Raw genomic sequence first — 20,596 nt, 5'->3', positions numbered from 1 at the left:
CAATCCCATGGAAATTGCTTTACTGGCTGGGTAGCACAGCACAGGTTGGAAAGTCAGATCCTGTAATTTGTTGAGCTGGACCTGTGTGTTTCAGGATTTATTAACCAGGCTTCCCAGTTCTAGGTGTGCTACCTGGATGGTCAGGCAGATCCAGGCTCTGAGTCAAATCCTGGAAGCCACTGGACTTCAGATAGGGGTCAGGACTGGAAAACAGACATAAACTGACCTAATCTAAGTGGAAAAGATGAACATCACATATGTTATCAGCAAAATTTTGCTAAATGGGTTGTTGTTTGTTGTTTTTTTCTGTGATGCCCAATAGCTCTAATGAAAATGGAGTTAAAGGTGGGAGCACTGGTCCCGTTTCGTGACCAAATAGATACTCCTTTTCTCTGGTAAATATATTTATGCTGGTAACATGTACATTCACAGACATCTCCACTCATTCAAGGCAGAAAGAAGGGACGGCCGGGCTGTAACCTTTCAGTCTGCTGTGAGGTTCTGTTTATCTGACTGTGTAATGCCAGCACTTGCTGTATTTAACCTGACCTGAGGGGCTCTGGTTCCCTGGTGCAGCATCCCTGTGCCCTGTCCTGGTGGCACAGCCACCCTGCCCTGTGTGCTAAGGAGGGCCAGGGGTGCAGCTGGGGTGCTGCTGTGGCTGTGCTTGGACTCCTGGGTGTGTCTGTGCCCAGAGGACAGCAGTGTTCAGCCCTGTCAGAAACTGTGGGCTCCGCTGGTTCTGTGTGCACAGAGCGGCCTCTGGTGGGTCTGCCCACCTTGATGGGTCACACTGGGTCAGAGCAGGGCAGCTGTCACAAACACAGGCCTTTTATTTTGAGTAAACTCTTGGAATAGAGCTAATCCCTTTCCTATTGCAGTGCAGTGGTGCAGGCTGCATCCTCTGCAGGCTGCTTGTTTGTGGTTATCTCCATGTGGAAGGTGTGAGGTGTGTTCAGAGCCACACAGCTCTGTAAGCCTGGCTGCTGATGTTGGCAATGGCCTGCAACCTCCTCTGCAGATTCTTTGCCCCTTTCACATCTTACAAGAGTTGCTTTGGGAGGGTAAGAACAGAAGGTGTGTTTTGTAAATGCACTTCTCTGTGAGGAGTCTCAGCATTGCTGTTGCAATGGATTGGATGAACCTGAGTTCTGCTAAAAGAGATTTAATGGGAGCAGCAGGGAGTTGTCAGGGCTACTGGTCTGTGAGTAGAGATTTCAGTGCAGGTAGGAGAGAAATTATAGCAAGTTTTAATAATGAATCATTTATAATATAAATAATATAATAATCACTATCTGGTGATAGTTCCTATTTGCACTTGTATACATATATAATCTTCATGCCCAATGGTACCAGCAGAATATTGCTGTTCAGATAAGACAACTTCAAGGAAATGTTCTGCCTTGGTGGTAGGTGATGGTTCTACCTGCATAAAAGGTGATTCAGTGGTTTGTTTGTATTTGATAAATCCTTACAAAATCAGGCAAATAAGCTGCTTCTCACAGACCAGCTGTTTCACTTGTGTGTGTAAAAATAATGCCTTAAAAACTGCAAGTCAGCCAAAGGTTTCTGTTCTCCATATTGGGTGGGATAATTCCTTCAGCAGCTGTGACTAATGAAGTTGGTAGTATTTTTATTACTTTGTTATAGAGGCATCAAACTTTATTTTGCCTATCCATAGTCTGCTTTCTGGGCCTTGCAGGTCTTGGAAGGATTTGGAGTGTGCTAACAATGCTGAGTCGAGGCTTCTGTGACAGGTAGTTTTCTTTCCTACAGAAACAACCAAAACTGATTTTTTTTCTTCTTCTTGTCACAGGATAGCAATTACAATGGCTTGAAAATTTGGAGTTTCAGCATAAATTGGACATTGTAAGAAGTCTTCCAGTCTGTCTTTTTTTTTGTGTGATGTCAGGTATTAGGAAGGCTTGTGGAATACTTATTTTGTTTATACAACTGAAAGTTAGAAAATATCTGAAGTGTTATGCAGGCTTCCAGCTGGTAGGGACTAAAAACGAGAAGACAAAATTATAAGGAAAGCCTTAAACCCTATTTTGACTTTAAATGGCTTGGAGAACTAGGAGCTTGCATGAAGTATGGGACTCTCGAGACCCTTTCTTAGAGAAGTAGGACCTCTGCCAAGACTCCAGCAGGGAAATGGCAGCAGGATGGAGCAAGAGGGAAGGGCCTAGATACATAGTGTGTACAATAATATTTTGCTTCCCAAGAAAATGTTTTTCATGTCCTGTCTGACAAAAGAGTTGATGTGGTTGTTGAATGAGAAAACATGAGTTGTGTTCCATGTGGCAGCTGAGACAGAGGCTGGGTTTGTGCCCACCCTGCTCCTGCAGTGTGTCACTGGAGTTAAAATCCCCCAGGTGGGGGAGAGGACATGGGCAAAGCCTTGGTGGCTTTGAACACCCCTGTGCTGGTGTCTCCCACATCTGCAGCCCTGGGGTTTGGTGAGCTGCCCATCCAAGTGCAGCAGCAGTGATCCTGCAGACGCCTGATCTGGGAATCTTAAACTGTTGCTTCACAGGTATTAAAGATTTCCTACACCAGATGCTCTTCTGAATGTTTGTTTGCTTTTGCCTCTCTCAGCCCTGATTTCAAGGGTGAGGTTTTTGTTCAAAGGAGGCAGAAATCTGCCATTGTGCCTGATGGAGGTGGTTGCTGATCTGCTGTGGCAGGTAATCAGCTGTGTCCTTCCACAGAGCTGGCAGCAGTGCTTACCCAGAGTCTCTGGCTTTTTCCCCAAAAGGATGGGGCTGTCTTAAGGAAATGTACTTACCCTAAGGTGGGAGTTTGGGTATTTCTGTGACTGCAAGTGTACTGCTACAAAATGGTGAATGAAACTCACACTGAATAGCTTGAAAATTAATTTTCTCCAGCACCGTTGATTTTGGTTCTGGTTGAGAAATTTGCACAATATATCTTGTTTTGTGCTGAAGACACTTAACTGAGAGTCATGAAACTTGCCAGTATAGCTGGAATGCATTTCCAAAATGTTTATGAATCAAGTGCTACACGTTTTAAGTTTAACCTAAAATTAAGTTGGCTCCTACCCGAATAGTTTATTGCATTAGATTCTTCTTGTGCTGTAGAATTTAATTTTTTAAGATAAAACACTTCAACCTAAATTGTCAGCCAGGAAGGTCCTGTCCATTTTTGACTTTGTTGTGTCAGTGAGGCAGAGTCTGTCAGGCTGGCTGGAGTCTCTGCCCTCTGAGCAGGTGCCGATGTGCTCTCCAAAGGGAGGGCTGATGTTTTGGGCCTGGGTTATCTCCTAGGGCAGAGGATTCCATGCAGCTGCATTTCTGCCTTAGCTCTGCTCATGCATTGATAAGCTGTGTGCCCTGCGAGTACCCAGTCACACACAAATCTCAATTCCAACATGCTCCCCTTTCCCCTGGAGCAGCTATCTCATCTTTGTGTAGCAAAAGGGCCGGCTGAGACCTAAATTCATTATTGACTGTAGTGGTGTTAGAGTAGAAAAAAGGTTTAAAAAAGCTGGTTGGAGTGGTGGGCTTTTTGGAGGCTGTGGGAGTGGCTGGTTTCTGCAGCAATGATAGAAGCAGAGCAGTTGAAGTGTGGGTTTTGCACGGCAGCATCAGGAATTAGGATTGAGGGGAATCTGTGCTCTGTGGTTGGAGCCCCGTCCTGTGCAGTGCCAGGATCGGGCCCACCGTGAGTCCTAGAGAAATATGAGTTACAGATGTCTTTAGAAGAAGTGCACTTGTCGTTTCCCCTCCAAGGAAACGCATGATTGCTGTTTCTAGAGGTGAAAAGCCTGGGTGAATGGGCACGGGGACCCAGAGGACATTGAGCCCTCTCCTGCCGCCCCCAGAGTACCAAAGGCAGGGACCCGCGCTGCCCTCGGGGCGGAGCAGGCTCTGGGTGCAGCAGGAACCCAGCCCTGCCCCGGACAGGTTTTCTGCTCCAGCTCCGTGCTGGACACGGTTTGAAATAGCTTTTACCGGGTGCCTCGGCATGAAGGAATTCACTGAAACCCGATCCTTGCTGGAGCTCCGTCCTAAGGGGTGGCTCCTGTCCCCATTGTCTGGTGCGCCTTTGTTTTGAAATGATATTAAGCCTCAGACACCAGCTGATTTACTTTAATTCAACAGCCAACTTATGTTTGATTTCTTTTCATATTCAAGTGAGCCATCTGGCTTTAATGAACTGTAACTGTTTTTAATGCTGCCTCCAGTTGCTAACATCTGAATATTTCATGTGCTGAAAGGAGATTTGAAATGCAGAAGTGAGGCTGAAGAGTCCAAAGTATTTCCAAAGCAGCTCTGTTCCAGCAGCACTTGTGCTCCACTTCCCTCGAGATTTATCAAAAGATAATCTTTGGGGTGCCAGACTGTAAGCAGCAGCCATGGTGGGTGCTAATTGCAAGTGCTCTCAATTTTGTGTACATAAAACACCACAACTGCTTATGAAATCCCGAGTAACAACCCAACTTGACTCGGGCAGAATATCAATCAGCTTCAACAGGAGCTGCCGGTGTTTGGCATCTTCTAAATCAACAGCCTCTTTGGTGCTTGGGGTTTGGTTTTGTGTGTTTATTTTGGGGTTTTGGTGGGGAGGGTAGTGTCCTAAATATTCTCATGTTAAAAAAAAAAAAAAGTGTAGTTGCGTCACATAGTTTACTTGTCAAAGCTAATTGAGAACTGTATCCCATAAACTGAAAATAGCTTAATTGCAATTAATTATGAGTATAATTTGCCAAGGCCGCACTATTCTAAAGCAGTGGCATATCCTCAGACTCGTGGAATATGTGCTTTGCTCATAGCATTGCCTTTGTTTTGCTTTAGCACTGTGACAGCTGATAGACTTGGGACAGGCCATTACCAAGACATGTTTTGATTAATGATTAAAACGTGTTTTGTTGGTTTGTTCTTTGCGTTCTGAGCATCATGCCAGTGACATCCTCTTCCAGCATCCCTTTATAAAAGATGGAATAGATGGAAGCTCAGTCTGTGCAGGAAGAGGATAGGCTGGGGACATGTGCTTGAGTTACCTTGCCCTGCTCTGCTTTGTCCTCTGAGCCTGGAACAGCTGTGGGGAGCCAGTGCAGAGTGAGAGTGGAGCCTGTGCTCAATCCCTCAGTGCCTTTCTCACAGAGGCAGAGCTGGGTGGGAGCTAATGTGTGACCTTGTGGTTGCATGCTGAGCACAGACTTTCTGAGCTGGAGTGGGGCAGGTTAGAGGCATAGAGCAGAAATTGGCAGCTGGGTTCCATTCCAGACGCATTCCTATGAAGCTGTAATGAATAAAAGTTATTAGTATCTTCTGCACAGTAGATTTTTGTGGCATTAAGCTGCCATTCAATAGGAGCTCTTAATGATAACTCTTGCTATTCTCAAATTTTTTTTCACCTGTAATGAAAATTTTTGAAGTTGCCTGTAGTTGTCATTGTACTTGAACTTCCTACATGACTGAGCACTGCTGCTGGATATTTTATTCCATTCAAGTTTGCTGATTTATTTGTGTGTGAAGGAAGCTACCAGTGTTGTGTACCTCTAAGGCTTATCAGGTAGCCTGCGTAGACACTATAGCTGTACAAAACTCAAAATCAGAGACTTTTCAAATGTGTAGGACTTCCTTTTTATAAAGCATTGTTATTCAAAATGTGTTCGTTTCAGAAGCACACCCTATGTTTTTAGAACCTGATTTTTAGTCTTCTCTGTTATTTCAGGTATATCACTTAAATAAAACCGGTGCTTCACAGACATTCAACAAGAATGCAAAGAGTTTTTAAGATTACCTTTTTCTTTCAAGAATTTTCAAGCCCATAATCTTGGTTTTATGACCACTCATCTCTTTGATTCATATAAAGATGTCAGTCAAATGGTGTTATTTCTAAAGAAACTTGTTACCTAGACTCTTATTTACCATGCAGCTTTTGCTTTTGTGGAGAATTTTGTAAAGAAACAAAACTTGTGGTTCACTGCTAATGAACTGGTGGGCTTGCTTTAGTACTGTTTTTACTTACTTTTGACATTCATAATGAAACAATTATTTAATTGCTAACAGGAATAGGTTTGTAAATTGGATATTAGTAAGAAATGTTTCCTGTGAGGGTGGTGAGGCCCAAGGCCAGGTGGGACGGGACCTGAGCAGCCTGGGGAGAGGAAGGTGTCCCTGCCCATGGCAGGGGGTTGCAAGGAGATGATCTTCAAGTTCTCTTCCAACCCAAACCACTCTAGGATTCTATCTTAAAGGTAGCTAAAGGTCCCATGAAGGTTTCCTTACCCAGCTGTTCCTTTCAGGTGTTTTCCAGGCTCCCTTCCTGAATGTCCCAGCTGCTGTGGAAGGCAGGAGGTGACTCATGACCACCAAACAGTGACAGCCTCGGACCCCCCTGCTTCTGGCTGCTGGGAACAGCCTCTGGGCTCCTGTGGAGATGAATGGAGAACAGCAGTATGATGCAGGTAACAGTCCAGCCCAGCTCCTCTGAAAACATGAGCAATGTGGGAGAAAGATGGGCACAGTGAGTGTCCCACAGTTCCAGATTTACAGCTCCAGGTTCACAGATTCCGGGTTGTGCTCTGGGGCTGTCGTGGCTGTGTTTGTTACTGCTCTGGATCAGAGCAGGGTGTGCCACTGGCTAAAAGGGAAACAAAATCTGGCCCACCTTGGTGGCTGTGTTTTCAAGAAGCTGCGACTTTCCTTTCTGTGGTACCACTGTGAGATGGGCTTGTGAAAAGCTTGGTGGTGTTAACATTTATTATTTTAAAGCATTTCTCTTTCAGAGTGGCTAATACCTAGTTCTATCCTAGTGTTCATCATCTTCTTAATATTTTGGCAAGCTTTTGGTGCTGGTTGGAAAAGTCAGATAACTGAAGCTGTTTGCTGCCATTGTAATCTGGTTTTCTGTAGTCCTGTTTTTCTGAAGTGCCTTGGTGTGTCCCCTTTGATAGGCTTGTGATATCAATACCTAACCTCCTGCAGAGTGGTGTGTTATGAGAAATCAGCTTAGGTTTTCCATCACCTTGGAACACCATGCCAGAGGAGTGTTAGTCTGGGATGGCTGGGAATACCAACAGCTTTCTGAAACAGTTCTGGAAATGTGGGGTTGGGATCATCCCCTTGCTCTGTCTTGCCTGCCATGGCTTGTCCCTTTTCTTTGAGGAGGTTCCTACCTATCACAGTTTATATAAAGCAAATTTTAATTTGTAATCATCAGTGTAAACAATTGGATCAAGATTTTATCTGAGTATTACTTTCCTTTGGTACTTGTCCAACAAGCTCCTCTTCTCATAGGATAATTCACTATTGGTAATTTTTCTACCTTTACTTTATGGAAATCTAATTGTCAGTGTTGCTGAAGAAATGTTAAACATAATTTTAATCTGTAGTGCTTTTTAGGAGAATGGTATCATCTGCTTTATGATGCTGGAATGTGCATTTTGATTATTAATTAAGCAAGTCAGTTGAGTTGTTGTCAACGTTAAATCCTCAAATAGTCCAGAAAAGGCATCATGGTGTGGATGTAGAATTTCTCCTGGCACATGCACATACTTTTTCCTTGCCTGGTGGATACTGCAGGCTTCTGTCACAGAATGTAAGGAAGGGAGAGGAAGAGTAAGGAGTTGTTTGCACGGTCAGCAGTGGTGTGTCCACAGGCTGTGATAGGACATTCCCCAGTCTTAAAACCTTTATTGACATTTTTCCATCTTCCTCCAAAAGTAGCAGGTCAGAGAGTCCTCTCTCACTGTGTGCTTTTGAATAGCTGAGGAAAGGTTTGATACTGGCTTGAAATTACTCAGCAGCTATTTCCCTGACCATCATTTTGTGCCAGGTTTGAGTACCGGAGGCTGTGAAGAGCAAACAATAAATGATGAGAGCTTTACTTGCATTCAGAGATAGTTCCCAGCAAATACTTGTGTAAGCATAAGCACATTGGTTTTGTTGTGCCCTCTGATATTGTTTTCTGAAGTACTTTTGAGTTACACTAGTCCAAACCACTGCTGGAACATTGCTTTCATATTCTTTGACTGCTGTAATTTTCTTCCACTTGATAATTTGCTGCAAATTCTGGAGGTTCTCCTCTGTTCTTCTGGTTTTACATCCAGGCTCTCTGGCTCCAAGAACCCAGACAGAGCTCAGGGTTGCTGGTTGTGATGCTCCCTTGTGCTGTGAGAGGAAAAGACAACTTTTATTCATGTCACAGTCTTTTTCAACTCCTGAAATTCCAACCTGTCTTTATTTATTCATGGCCTCGCAGCTGGTGGAGATGAAAAAGATTAACTGTTATTAAAATCAGATTGAACTATATCTACATTTCAGGATGAGAAACCTTTGGGTTAGCCTTACTGAAGTCTGCAAGACCTTCAATTGTGATGTACTTAAATGCCCAATGTGACAGTCTTCAACTAAATGGCATTAAAAATGCATGAAAGTTATTTGCAGTGAGAATTTAGCTCAAATCCAAAGATGAGAACAGCCTAGTGTAGACTCTTTCCATTTCAGATGTTTTTAAGGGCTAACTTCCTTAATATTTCACTACATTCTCCAGTCCAAATGGTATAATTCCATATTCTTTCTCTACCTTTATGTATCAGAGAGCAGCAGGGTGTAATTTGTGATAAAATTCAGGAAGAGTGAGTGTTCCCACTAAGGCCACTCAGGGTCAAATGGGAAGTGATGCACCTGCTGCTGATATTCATGTAGAGAATTTTCTCACCTCCAAACTGGATGAACATTCTCTGTAGGACACGTCTCTGATTTTACTTAAGAAAATGTTTGCTTGATTTGAAAGTTCTTCTGACACAAGCTGGTTGCATGGCAATGCCAGAGAGATGGGAATTGTGTCAGGTTCCTTCCCCTGCCTTTGCCAAAGTTGTGCTTTGCCTCTGGGCTAATGTGCTGCTCAGTCATCCTGTCTTAATACAGAGAAATAAGTTTCCACGTAGCAGAAAGCTGAATTTATTTAGGGCTTGTAGCAATTAAGGATATGGGCAGAAAGAGAGAGCATATATATGTACACCCTTGCAGAATTAGATGAATAAATTGTGCTTTGGAATCAAATGCCTTAAATATGGTTTTGCTTGTTGTCATCTGTCACACTGATTTGCAAGTTTTCTCACAGTAGCAAGAACCTCTGCTGAAAATGTCTGAGGTTTTATGGAACATTCTGAACTTAGACTGATCAGGGTGTTTAATGCAGAGTTATGGCCCCTCAGGAATGTGGCTTCATTAAACTGGTCCTGAGTCACCAGGGGTCTGCCAACCTGTGAGGATGGAGCTGTGCAATGAGGTCTTGCAAAAAATATCAGCAAAAGGCTTAATTTAAGCAGGGCCTGCTCTGCTGCCACTGTCCTGCCAATAAAACCAGAAAACTGATTGGATTCTGGCTCTGAAAGCCTTAGCAGAGAGATAGTCCTTTGCTGCACCTTTGGAGTGCTTCTGCATTCAAATGTTGAACAAGAGAGACTTGTTTTGGGGGTTTTTCTCTGTTTATGTAGCCCTACCACATGCCACAATTAAAAAGCTGATTTACTGCTCTTATTGTGAATCCTCATACAGCATTTTCACTTGGAGCTTTACTCTGTGAGCTTTTCCTGCTCCACATTGCTCCAGAAGGAGCTGTGCTCAATAACCTGGGGTGCTGGGGCAGGTTTGTGAGAAGCAGCAAACAGGATAGTTCAAACCCTGGCTAAGCACAAACCTCAGCTGGGGCAGCCTCCAAAAGGGAGGAAAATTCCCCAGCTCTGTGCCCAGTGGTGGAAGTGAGAGGCTGATCACCTAAGCTGTAAAACCTTGGTAATGTGTGAACACAAGCTGAGTTCAGCTTTATGAATAAATGAACAGAAAAAGTTGTGGGTGCTTTTTGGAGAAGTTTCTAAAAATCCCTCTGACTGAAGTAAACTCCCTAAAAGAAAATGGTAAGAGTATTAAATTTGCCATGAGTGTTGGATAGGGATTTGTGGGGTTTTTTGCAGGGGTAATTTTGGTTTTTGAGTTGGTTGGGTTTGGTTTGTTGGGGGTTTTATTTGTTTTTCGTATGAAAACAGTGTTTCTACACGAGCTTTTGGCTGTCCTGATGAACTGGAAGGAAGGACATGATTCTGATTCCCTCTCAGCCAGTGAATAGGACAAATAGGTTGTTGGTGATTATTAGGATGATATGGCCATTAGGAAGCATAGCAGGTAGGTGAAAAATTTCGTAATGTAGGGGTCTGAGGCCATATATCATGTTGCAAATTGCAGGATAGATCATGGTGCGAGCAGTGCAATAGGGAAGAAGGTAAAGGAGTAGAAGTCTATTTTTAGATTTTGAAGTTTATAATGAATTTTCATTCTCAGAAGGAGGTGAAGCTTCCTGTTCTGGAGTGGATGTAGATTGTTATTGGGATTAGGCTGATTAAGGAGGTTTTGACTGTGTTTGTAATTGTGTTGGGGCTGTTCTTGAGGTTGTTGGATAGAAGTGGAAATAGGATGGGGTGGGGAGAGGGTTGCTAGTGTAAAGAGTATGAATGTGTTTAGGACTAATGAGAGGTCCATTACTTTCACTTGGATTTGCACCAAGATGAGCGGCTCCTAAAACCATTGGATTACTATTATCCTTTGAAAGTAAGGAGGCTGAGGTTTTATGCTTAGATACAAGAGTTAGCAGTTCTCACTGGTTTCTCACTGGGTGTGTGGGACAGGCTGCAGGGCCGGGGATGAGTGGGGATGGAGGAGCTGTCCTGGCACAGAGAGCCCCTGTAGCTGCTCTGGGTGTGGGACAGCCTGCAGTGCCCAGGAGGAGCTGCCGTGGCACGGAGAGCCCCTGTGGGTGGGGGACAGCCTGCAGTGCCCAGGAGGAGCTGCCGTGGCACGGAGAGCCCCTGTGGGTGTGGGACAGCCTGCAGTGCCCAGGAGGAGCTGCCGTGGCTGCCCAGGCGGGATCGGCTTCAGCCGCAGCTCAAGGCGGGGCTCGCTGAGCAGCTGCAGGCGAGCCGGCTTTCCTGGGAGCTCCTTGTAGCAATTAAGTGGCAACAGAAGTTACTAATTGACCCTTTCAGTGTGTGAAGTGACCTGTGGCTCATTTAAGGAGCTTAAGTGCCCCTGGGCGGTTATCTGATGATAACGGGGCTGGGGCCTCGCCGTGCGGGGCCGGAGCAGCCGCGGCTCCCGGGGCGCTGCTGCTCCGAGCGCCCGGCCATGCCTCTGCCTGCTTGCTCTGCTCCCCTTCCCTTCCAACAGTGTCACAGTGTCACCCCAGGCAGGACTGGCTTTTGGGGGCTGGAGGGCAGCGGGGCTCTTGCTGCAGGGGGGGTTTTTGATGCAAAGGGTGAGATGGTTTTCTTTGGGTGAGAGGAAACTTAGAATTCGCTTCTGCGCCTGACTGACCAGAGCTGGTGTTTGTTCCCTTCTTGATTCTGGAGCTGTGAACTTCAGCGTTTTTATGCTCATATAAAACTAAAATTCTGTTTAAATGAGTTGAGAAATCTTAATCTATTTTAACAACGTTTTGCAATGAAATTGTTTTTGTTAGAATAGCTTGCAGCTAAAGCTTTGATCGGCTCCACCCTAATTTGCAAACAACTGTGGTCTGTGTCTTAACCTTTTATTTCCTCAAAAAAAATTCAAGATAAAACTCCTTATTTATTTCTCCCGGTATTTTCTTCAGTAAGTTAAAAATTATCCTTTAAAAGTGATGGTGATATTCAAGCTCTGAATCTTTTGAGCTATGAAAGGCCAAAATAACCAGCTGTGGTTAAAACAGACAAAGTTGGGTTCTGGAGAGATAAGAGCCTCTTTTAAAATAGATAATGTGATCAGCAAACAACAGCTAACTGAATATACATTTTTAAGTTTTGGGAAGTGATAACACCCAGAGTCACAATGAAAAGTCAAAGATGAGCTTAGCCATCAGTTTGAAGGTAAAAAGAACCTATTAAGCTCAAGACCTGTAGGTTTTTAGTCTAGTTAACGTATCTCAGACTTTTGGACAAATATTTGCTCCTTTCTATTGGAAGACTGGGAATTGTCCCAGAGCTTACTTAGCTTGTTAGCCTGTCCAGAGGGCTGATAAGGACACGTGGTGGTCGTTAATTCATTTTTTAATGTGTAATGTTTCCTACTCAAACAACTGCTGCTGGGAAGATCAGTTACTGCCTGCCCTAGGAAAGGCACGGGGTGGAGGAAATGCCAGTGTCCTGTAACCTTTGCTGAGCTCTCCTTGGGCTTGTGATACACAGAGATTTCTCTGTTTTCAAATATAAACAAGGTATCAGGTTTTCTGGTCCTGAGAGGGGGAAAGCTCTGTTGTTCATTCATAGACAGCTCTGGGGCAGATGGTGGAACCGAGCCTGAAAATGAAAATGAAAGCTCTGCTCTCGTGTGCTGTCACTGCAACCCCATTTTGCTGCTGAACCTGAACCTGGTGCGTTGAGGTTAAAAATGCTGCTTGCGTGGGCTGGGACCCTCACTGGCCATCCCACTGTGTTCCTGCAGGAAAAATGAACCAAATAGGGCTCCTGAAATCCACCCTGGGCTGGCTTGGTGTCTTTTTAGCAAGGGGGGGTACATGTTGGAGAAAATAGGAATAGGAGAGCAGCAGGAAGGGGGCCAAGCTATAACTGGAGACCAGGGCTGGGGTACAGGCTTGACAATAATAATAGCAAATTTGACTAATCTTTAGTGTGGTTTGTTACAGGTGCTTGCTTCCCTAACAGCCTGAGTGAGCTTTGAACTGTGGTTTGAGTGGTTTTAGCACATTTATGTTTTAAATGCATCCCATAATGAGGTTTTCTGGTCTAAAGCAGTTGTTACACCTTACAAGCTGGGCTTTTAAAGTGACCAAGTTGAAAGGACTTTATTTCAGTTATGTCTCAAGTTGTTTTCTTTAGAACTACCCTGAATCCTTCTCTTTGCTTTTGGTGTTTTAGAACAGCTAAATGTATACTCTCTGACTTTAAAAAGAGCAGAGTCATATATCAAATGGTTTTTTAGACTTTCTTTTCAAATTGCTTACTAGTGCTACTGCTCTTTCCTGGGTGGTTTTTAATTTAAAACACCAACAGTCCAGTGTGCCTGGAGTTCTGAGTCTCTCATATTTGTTGATATAAATACAGAGCTCTTCTGCCTTCTTTTCCCTCTCACAAATCATAAGCAAATTTGTGCTAAACCAAAATCCCCAGGATTTCATTGTTTTCCACACCAAGTCTAGATTATAAGTGCTGTTCACAGGCAACAAAGGACAAGTAATGTTGTCTTGAAATGTGATCACTGCACAGTTGTGTACTCAGTCATTTGGAATCAAAGTGGATTTTGCTGTGGTTTGTCGTAGCCTAAAGCCACAGAAGTGTTTGGCTTCTCTTCCAGATGCTGGTTCCAGTGTGGAAGAAATGGAATTCAACTGGGATGAGTATCTAGAAGACACAGGAGCAACTGCAGCCCCCCATGGATCTTTTAAACACGTGAGTAAGGGAGGGTGTGTGTGCTTGGCATCTCCTGTGTTGTTTGTTTGATACACAAAATGTTTAGGGTTTATTGGAATGATATCTCAGATTTGGAAGACTAACTAGAATCAGGTTTTTTATACAGAAATGTAGAATTTAACCTTTTTATTACTGTTTCTTGTCTTTGTCTCTGTACATAGCACAGGGTGACCCCACCCAGAAATGCTGAAATCTAAGGAGTTAAGGTATTTTCTGCACCAGAAGATAAGCCTGATTTTTCCCAAGAAGCTCAAAATATCCAGTCTTTTTCTTCTTTTGGTGATTGCTCCTGGACAACTATTTTGGAGGAGTAGCTTTAGAAAGCTGGTGGCAAAATAGTTCTTGAGCAGCAGAATTCAGATGTGCTCTTAGAGAAGGCTTTAAAGGCAGACCTCAAGGTGGCAAGGAGAAAATAACAGCTCTGCCAAACACCTGACTGTAGTAGTTAGAAAACTGATTAGGATAATTGTTGATCACAGGCTTAATGAATAGGATGAAGTCTTGATAAGCCCTTGTCTTTGCCCTTGGACATCTTAAATGTCTGCTGGTAAAGTCCTGGAGAGCACTGTCCCATTGGGGGAGATCTAATGTGAAATCTGCCTCCTTGTACAGGGCTCTCAGTGAAGGTGAGCTGTACAGAGCTGGTGTCCAAACCTGTTGGTTCCCTTCCAACAATTAAAGCACCTTCCAGACTGCCAGACTGGTGGCTGTGTGTGGCACATTGCTTGGAAGACACCCTGTGGTGCTCAGGCTTTTGGGTCCAACACCATGACTTTCAGTATGAGGAAACTTAAATCAGCAGGAAAACAGCCTGTGTGTTTGTGAAGGATCACAAAGCATTTTGAGTCCAAGGGTAACCTGGAGAAATGAAGATTATTAAATAATCTGTTAAAATATGTCAGTTGTATTAGTAGTAAAGATACACAGAAAATACAGACTTCACAGAGGCTGTGAGAACACTGGGATGTAGTTGTAAGTATTTTGGTCAAAGTAAAAGATCAGGTATCCCATTTCTGAAGGGAAGGGGACTGTGCTTGTTTTATTTTTCCTGAGTGTACTGAGGCTGTAGCTAGAGCCAGCTTAGAGTGGTGGTGTCCATGCAGCTCACACTGAGGGCACAGCATGGAACCAGAGCAATGGCATTTTGCAGTAATCCAGGGAATGGTCTGTCTCCTCTGGTGTGGCTTACCTCACTGGGTCTCTGTTAAAGAGGCCTGCTGTCACAACTTGGGCACTATATAACTAATTGTAATGCCAGCTTTACAGCAGTGGCCAGCTGAATTAATATTGTAGCTGGATTTTGTTAATTAGCAGAAGACACGTTTTGAAAGACTCACTGCCCCTGCACCAGCTCAGGGGCGTCAAGTGTGAGGTCTGGTGGCTGTGGCCATGGTTGATAAAAATACAATTAGGTTTTGAAAAGCTTCACATATTGTATTTTTATTAACACAGTGGAGTGTTGCTGGTGATGGAGAGTGGTGAGGAGGTCTGGGCAAAGCCCTGGGGGTCAGGGGGCCTGGACCTCTGCAAAGAGGTCGTCAGTGAGCATGGAAATAGATGCCTGCACATTCAGAATTAAACTCTAGGGTATTTTCTACCAGAGCTCCTTAGAATTTGTCCAGAGACCAGTGTTGATTTTCTCTGTAATAAGCCTGGCATAAAATTCTTTATTGCTGACACTGAGTTGACAGGCAGAGGGAGGAGCATATTGATATCCTAGTCCTGCTGTTAATAGAAGTGCAGGAGTGCAAGGGCACATGCTGGAAGTTTCTGTGGTCCTTTGGAAGGTAATGTGCTGGAAAAGGTGGAGTAGAAGAGAGCCTCACTGCCTCCCAGTGGAGAGTGACGGCCCTGAGACAGGGTTGGTGTGATTCAGGGTGCATCAGGTGAGTGGCTGTCACTGGCAAGTACTGGTACTGGTGTGCTGTGCTGCTGATGGTATTCCCTCCAGCTCAAATCCGTGGTCCCAGTCTCTTGACTTTAGGAATGACATATTTTTGTAATCCACCGTCAGGAAAGCTAGCAAGCTTTACTCTCAAAGAAACAGAGTGAAAAATTCTGAGCTGAAAAATCGTATTGGCACAAGAGCAAATGAACATGTATGATAAATTAATTAATATGAATGCATTTTTAAATGGAAATATGTGGTTTTAGTTTGTTTTTAAATACTGAAATAGCGAGCTCCAATTGTGAGTTGTGGGTGAAAAATACCTAACTCATGTTGTAGGAGAATACATGGACAGGTTAAGGGAGCGTAATCCATGCTTACACAGCCTGTTAGCAAAGCATTGGACTTGCTTATGGGAGAGGTGACTTTCTGTATTTGTATGTTTTTTATTAATTCTGAGAGTTTTGCCTTGCTATGAGTAAGACGCATTGGAGAATTTAAGCTACTTCTCAAATTAAGTGTGTTCTAATGTTTAATTTGTTAGCATTTTAAAAATTAAACAATATCAAGATCAAAGTGACTGGCATAAAATGTAGCAGAAAAAAGAACTGTAATGGAGCTGCAATGAATGCCGGTGTTGTTATCCCCCCAGGTCTAAATACCCTTCCTCTAGCACCGAATGCTCTTTTTAAATTCCTTTCTGTCCTTCACAACACGTGGTGACCATGAAAAACAAGTTGGTCTTCAGCATCTTCTGAACACATTTTTTGCTGTGTGTTCTTGCACGCTCTTAATCCTTTTTATCTGTTCCTTATCATCTCCCTGAACGGAGCTGCATCCCTGGCTCTGGCTTGTGCTGTGGCACAGCCTGGGGACAGCTCCTGGTGGGAATTGGGGGGCACAGGGGTTGGAGTCACAGCTCCTGGCCCGCTCAGCTGCCCTGTCGGACCGGCTGCTCCAGAGGAGATGCTCTGGAGGGTGCCCATCCCGCCCTGGCTGGCCCGGGAGGCTCCTTGGAGGAGTTTGTGGCGCTCCCCCAGCCCGGCGGCGCTGCCGGGAGAGGGCGCGGGCACAGCTCCGTGTGCGGAGCTCCGGGAAGGGCCGCGGAGCTCCGCAAAGGCTCCGGCTGCGGGGAGCGCTCCGTGTGTGCGGACCTCTAGGAAGGGCCGCGGAGCTCAGCAAAGGCTCCGTGTGTGCTGAGCTCCGGGAAGGGCCGCGGAGCTCAGCAAAGGCTCCCGCTGCGGGCACCGCTCCGTGTGCGCGGAGCTCTGGGAAGGGCCGCGGAGCTCAGCAGAGGCTCCAGCTGCGGGGAGCGCTCCGTGTGTGGAGCTCCGGGAAGGGCCGGGGAGCTCAGCAAAGGCTCCGGCTGTGAGGAGCGCTCCTCCTGCTGCTCTTGTTCTGCTGGAACCTGCTCTGCCTGCCGGGATGCTGTGGTGAAAGATCAGCTAAAGGGAGCAGCACAGATTTCCCAATTCTTCAAATGCTGCGTTGAGCTCGAGGCTTTTCTCTCAGGAATCGGAGCATGAAGTTTTTTGTCAGCAAGACAACTGTCTTTTTGAAGAGACACCCTCTATAATACCACTTCAAAATGCCTGCAGGTATTGGGTCCTGCTGATTAGGTTTTTAAGAAGAGATTTCTCTAAGTGAAGGGTATTAACCCAAAGGATATGAACAGTTAACACAGGCATACGCTTTTCTTTCTGGTGTAGTTCTCTTAGTTTTATTTTTAGCAAACCAGTATGTGCTGGCTGATGAGACTATAATAGCTATGGCAGTTACTGAACTGTCAGCACAGAACTGGGAATAAATACCCCAGAAAATATCTGCTCCATCTGCATCATGCTGAAAGCCTTTCTTTTAGTAGTTTCAAAGAGGAAAGAGGGATCTTTTAATAAAGAAAGAAAACATGAGTTACAGCCAACTGAGAATGGGCAATTGACAGGTCAGAGTTTTAGTTAGGACTGAGGTCCTGGAATTATGCGTAGATCAGACCATTCTATAGAGAGAGCAGAACAGGGTCCATCTGCTCTTTTGGTATTGTTTTGGGGTTTGGGAGAAATGAGGAATGTGAGAAACTTAAGGTGTTGTCTTCTCTTTTAAGTCTTCCATTCCAGTGTCTCAGTTCTGTGCAGTCAGATTGGTCACCTGCATATAGCACACCCACATACAAACAGAGCACTCCCAGTGTCTGGTGCTTTATTGTTGTCAAACCATGAAGAATACAGACTGATTATGTTCCATGCAATTTATGTAACAGCGCTGCATATAGAATTGTTTAGGTTCTTGTATAGAGAACCTAAAAATCCTTATTCTGCACTTTGTGCAGGTTTGTGACTTCTTAGATGAGCATGATGGAAGAGACACATACTGTTACCTAAGGCATGTTTATGTACTTTAAATGGGCTTTTTGTCCAAAGACCTTGAATGACACAATTTAACACAATGAGTCAAAGTTGTGGTGCTGAGTTTGGCCTTTAGTTTTGCTCAGTTTGCCAGCCCAGCTGTGAGTGGGAAAGTCTTTCAGTGATGGGGGAAGGTATTGTCCAGGGCAGAAAATGAATGGCACAGTGTTGCTTTAAGTTTGGAAAGATACTCTGAAATGCAAAGAAGATTTCATTAATGACGATTCTGTGTGCATTGCAGTTTGGGTCCCATAATGTGATAAAGCTGTTTCTCTGAAGAGGCTGGGTGGCATTTGGCTTGAGTTTTTTTTGTTAATGAACTTGTCTAAGTTGTTCCTCTGTTATTCAGCAAAGCTTCTGAGAGGTGCTCAGATGTGATGATCTTCTTCCTCTTCAGGTGGATACAAGTTTGCAGAATGGTTTTGCCCCGGGCATGAAGCTGGAAGTCGCTGTCAAGTCTGACCAGAACACGTACTGGGTTGCCACCATCATCACCACGTGCGGGCAGCTGCTGCTGCTGCGCTACGACGGCTACGGCGAGGACCGCAAGGCCGACTTCTGGTGCGACATCCTGACTGCTGACCTGCACCCCATCGGCTGGTGCCAGCAGAACAAGAAGATCCTCAAAGTGCCTGAAGGTACCAGCTCTGTGTGCAGGCACAGGGAGCACACCAAGAGGTGCTGTTGGCCTGTGTGGGTGCTGTGGTGTGCAAGGGCTGTTGCTGTGGGGACAGGCTGAGGTTATCTGCTGTGCTTTCCTGAAATCCTGTGACAGAGGCTTGTGGTTATCTTAATCATCAACACCAAAATCTACTGCTTTGACATTTCCTTTAAGTTTTATTTTGTTTTATTTCTTTGTTTTAAGTTGTTACTGGTGTGTGACAGATTCTCTTGAATTAGACAGTTCAAGGTTGTGGTAACATCTTGTGTCTGAATAATCTTTATCTGGCAGGAAAAATCAGTCTTTCTCTTTCACTGTTTGCTTAGGTATCAAGGACAAGATACCTGACCAGGAGGAGTTCCTTCAGCAGGTGCTGAAGGGGGCCTGCAGTGCCCCTGCTAACCTGCTGGAGGGGGTAAGTGCTGCAAGGGGCTGTGTGCTGGGTTTTGTCCTGGCTTTGCCCTTCATCATTAAGGGGACCTTATTTGAATTGTCAGTTCAATTCCCTTTTTAAGTTTAGGAAGCATTGTAATTTACTGTTGACCCTAGAGTTCCACTCTCTATTTACAGTATTTAATTTTTATAGTGTTGTCCTGAAACACATCTGTTGCTGCAGGTTTGGGTTGTTCATTAATCCTGGCAAAAGAAAGACCTTTTTCAGCTCAGTAGGGTTTCAGTCTTCTTCCTGTTTTGTTCCTCCTCCATACAGCTCTAAGAAAATAATGCTTTATTTATCTGGCTTTCATGTTGTCTCCTTTCTCAATTAACTCCTTTCACTTTGAATTGTTTGTTTGGGAATTTTTTACTAACAGTCATATTATTGTTTCACTTAATTACATCTTTGCAAGTGAAGAACCAATTTTTTTGTCCCCTGCTCTGCACTTAAAACAATATCTGCACCTTGTATCAGTGTCTGGTTGTAAAGCACAGAACATCATGGTTTTGGAAAATGCCTTTGACACCTTCATTACTGCTAACAGTTCTGTCTGTATGTTTCTGTCTAGTCATCTTTGTATGCTGGATGACTCAGTTGTAGAAAGAGGTTATTCATGTTTCCTTCAAACCTGGAATATATAAATGATAATGTCTCTGCAAATGATAATGAGAACTTCAGTGAAATGTGTGACTGTGTCTACAGGCAGTGCAGGAGCTCTGACACAAACACCAGCAGTTCTGAACGTTGTCACTTCTGGCTTGTGTTAGGAAGGGACATGGATTTCCGTGCTCATACTTTATTTATGCAGACAGAATGTGTGTAAGGAGGTGGAAGTATGGCATTTGTTTTGTTCTGTTGTACAGAATAATTTGTGTTTTTTCTGTAGCTTCACAGAGGGAAAAATCCACTGGATCTCATCGCGCCCGGCTCCCGCCTGGAGCTGCAGAACGCCCGGGACTCCCTGGAAGCCTGGATCGTCACCGTGGTGGAAAACGTCGGTGGGAGGCTCAAGCTGCGCTATGAGGGCCTGGAGGATTTGGACAAATTCGACCAGTGGCTCTTCTATTTGGACCCTTTCCTTCACCAAGTGGGTTGGGCAGCTCAGCATGGATACAGCCTGCAGCCACCTTCAGGTACTTGAAAACACAGATCTTGTATGTGGTGATCAGAGGTAGAGGCTGCTGCTTTAGTGCTCTGAGTTGTCCTCCTGAGTTCACATGGTGCTCACATAATCTGTGTGTTCTGACAAGTCCTGTACCTAATAAAATGGAGGTGAAGGCACAAATAATCCTACAAGACTTTGCACCTACTTCTTCTAAATGCTTTTTGGCTTGTCAAAACTTTCCTCCTGTGTGTGCAAAGGAAAGAAGTGAGAAAGGGATTGCCATCATGATTTCAGTTATTTTTGGTATGTTTGTTTTCTTGGAGTGTAAAAATTCTTATGGTTTTGGAGTACTGCTTAGCAGGAGCTTTTGCAGCTCAAGCCTACTGGACTGATTTAGGTACCACTTAAAAATATGAAAATCTTAAAAGAAGGAACAAGTGTGTGGAAGCAGAGGCAAAGGTGGACACATCTTTCAGGCATGTCCACATCAGGGCAGGTCATCAGAGGAGGGGGGCAAAAAGAGGGAGAAACACAAAGAGATGACATGTGAGCTTGCCAGTAACATGTTTCCTCATGAGGGGAAACCTTGGGATAAAGAATTTGGCAGTTTAGAGCGGCACAAATGAAACTTTATTGCTGTATGTTCTGAGAGAAAAGAAGAAGAAAAAT

At 44.4% G+C, this 20,596-nt stretch overlaps 1 protein-coding gene across 3 annotated transcripts in view; it reads left to right on the top strand.

The window, feature by feature from the left end:
* The window catches only part of SFMBT1 (Scm like with four mbt domains 1), a 90,352-nt gene that overhangs the window by 46,292 nt on the left and 23,464 nt on the right, over positions 1–20,596 (top strand). For all 3 annotated transcript variants that reach the window (XM_026792440.2, XM_026792441.2, XM_074550026.1), the window contains 5 exons: positions 6,275–6,436; positions 13,320–13,414; positions 18,123–18,363; positions 18,713–18,801; positions 19,709–19,955. In XM_026792440.2, the coding sequence (XP_026648241.1) occupies positions 6,409–6,436; positions 13,320–13,414; positions 18,123–18,363; positions 18,713–18,801; positions 19,709–19,955 (700 nt within the window). In that variant the 5' untranslated portion in view covers positions 6,275–6,408. The remainder of the gene's footprint in view (positions 1–6,274; positions 6,437–13,319; positions 13,415–18,122; positions 18,364–18,712; positions 18,802–19,708; positions 19,956–20,596) is intronic.

The sequence above is a fragment of the Zonotrichia albicollis genome, chromosome 12, assembly GCF_047830755.1.
Source record: "Zonotrichia albicollis isolate bZonAlb1 chromosome 12, bZonAlb1.hap1, whole genome shotgun sequence".
Classification (NCBI taxonomy): Eukaryota; Metazoa; Chordata; class Aves; order Passeriformes; family Passerellidae; genus Zonotrichia; species Zonotrichia albicollis.
The sequence above is the reverse complement of the archived record's forward strand: the minus strand, read 5'-3'. Positions and strand labels throughout refer to the sequence as shown.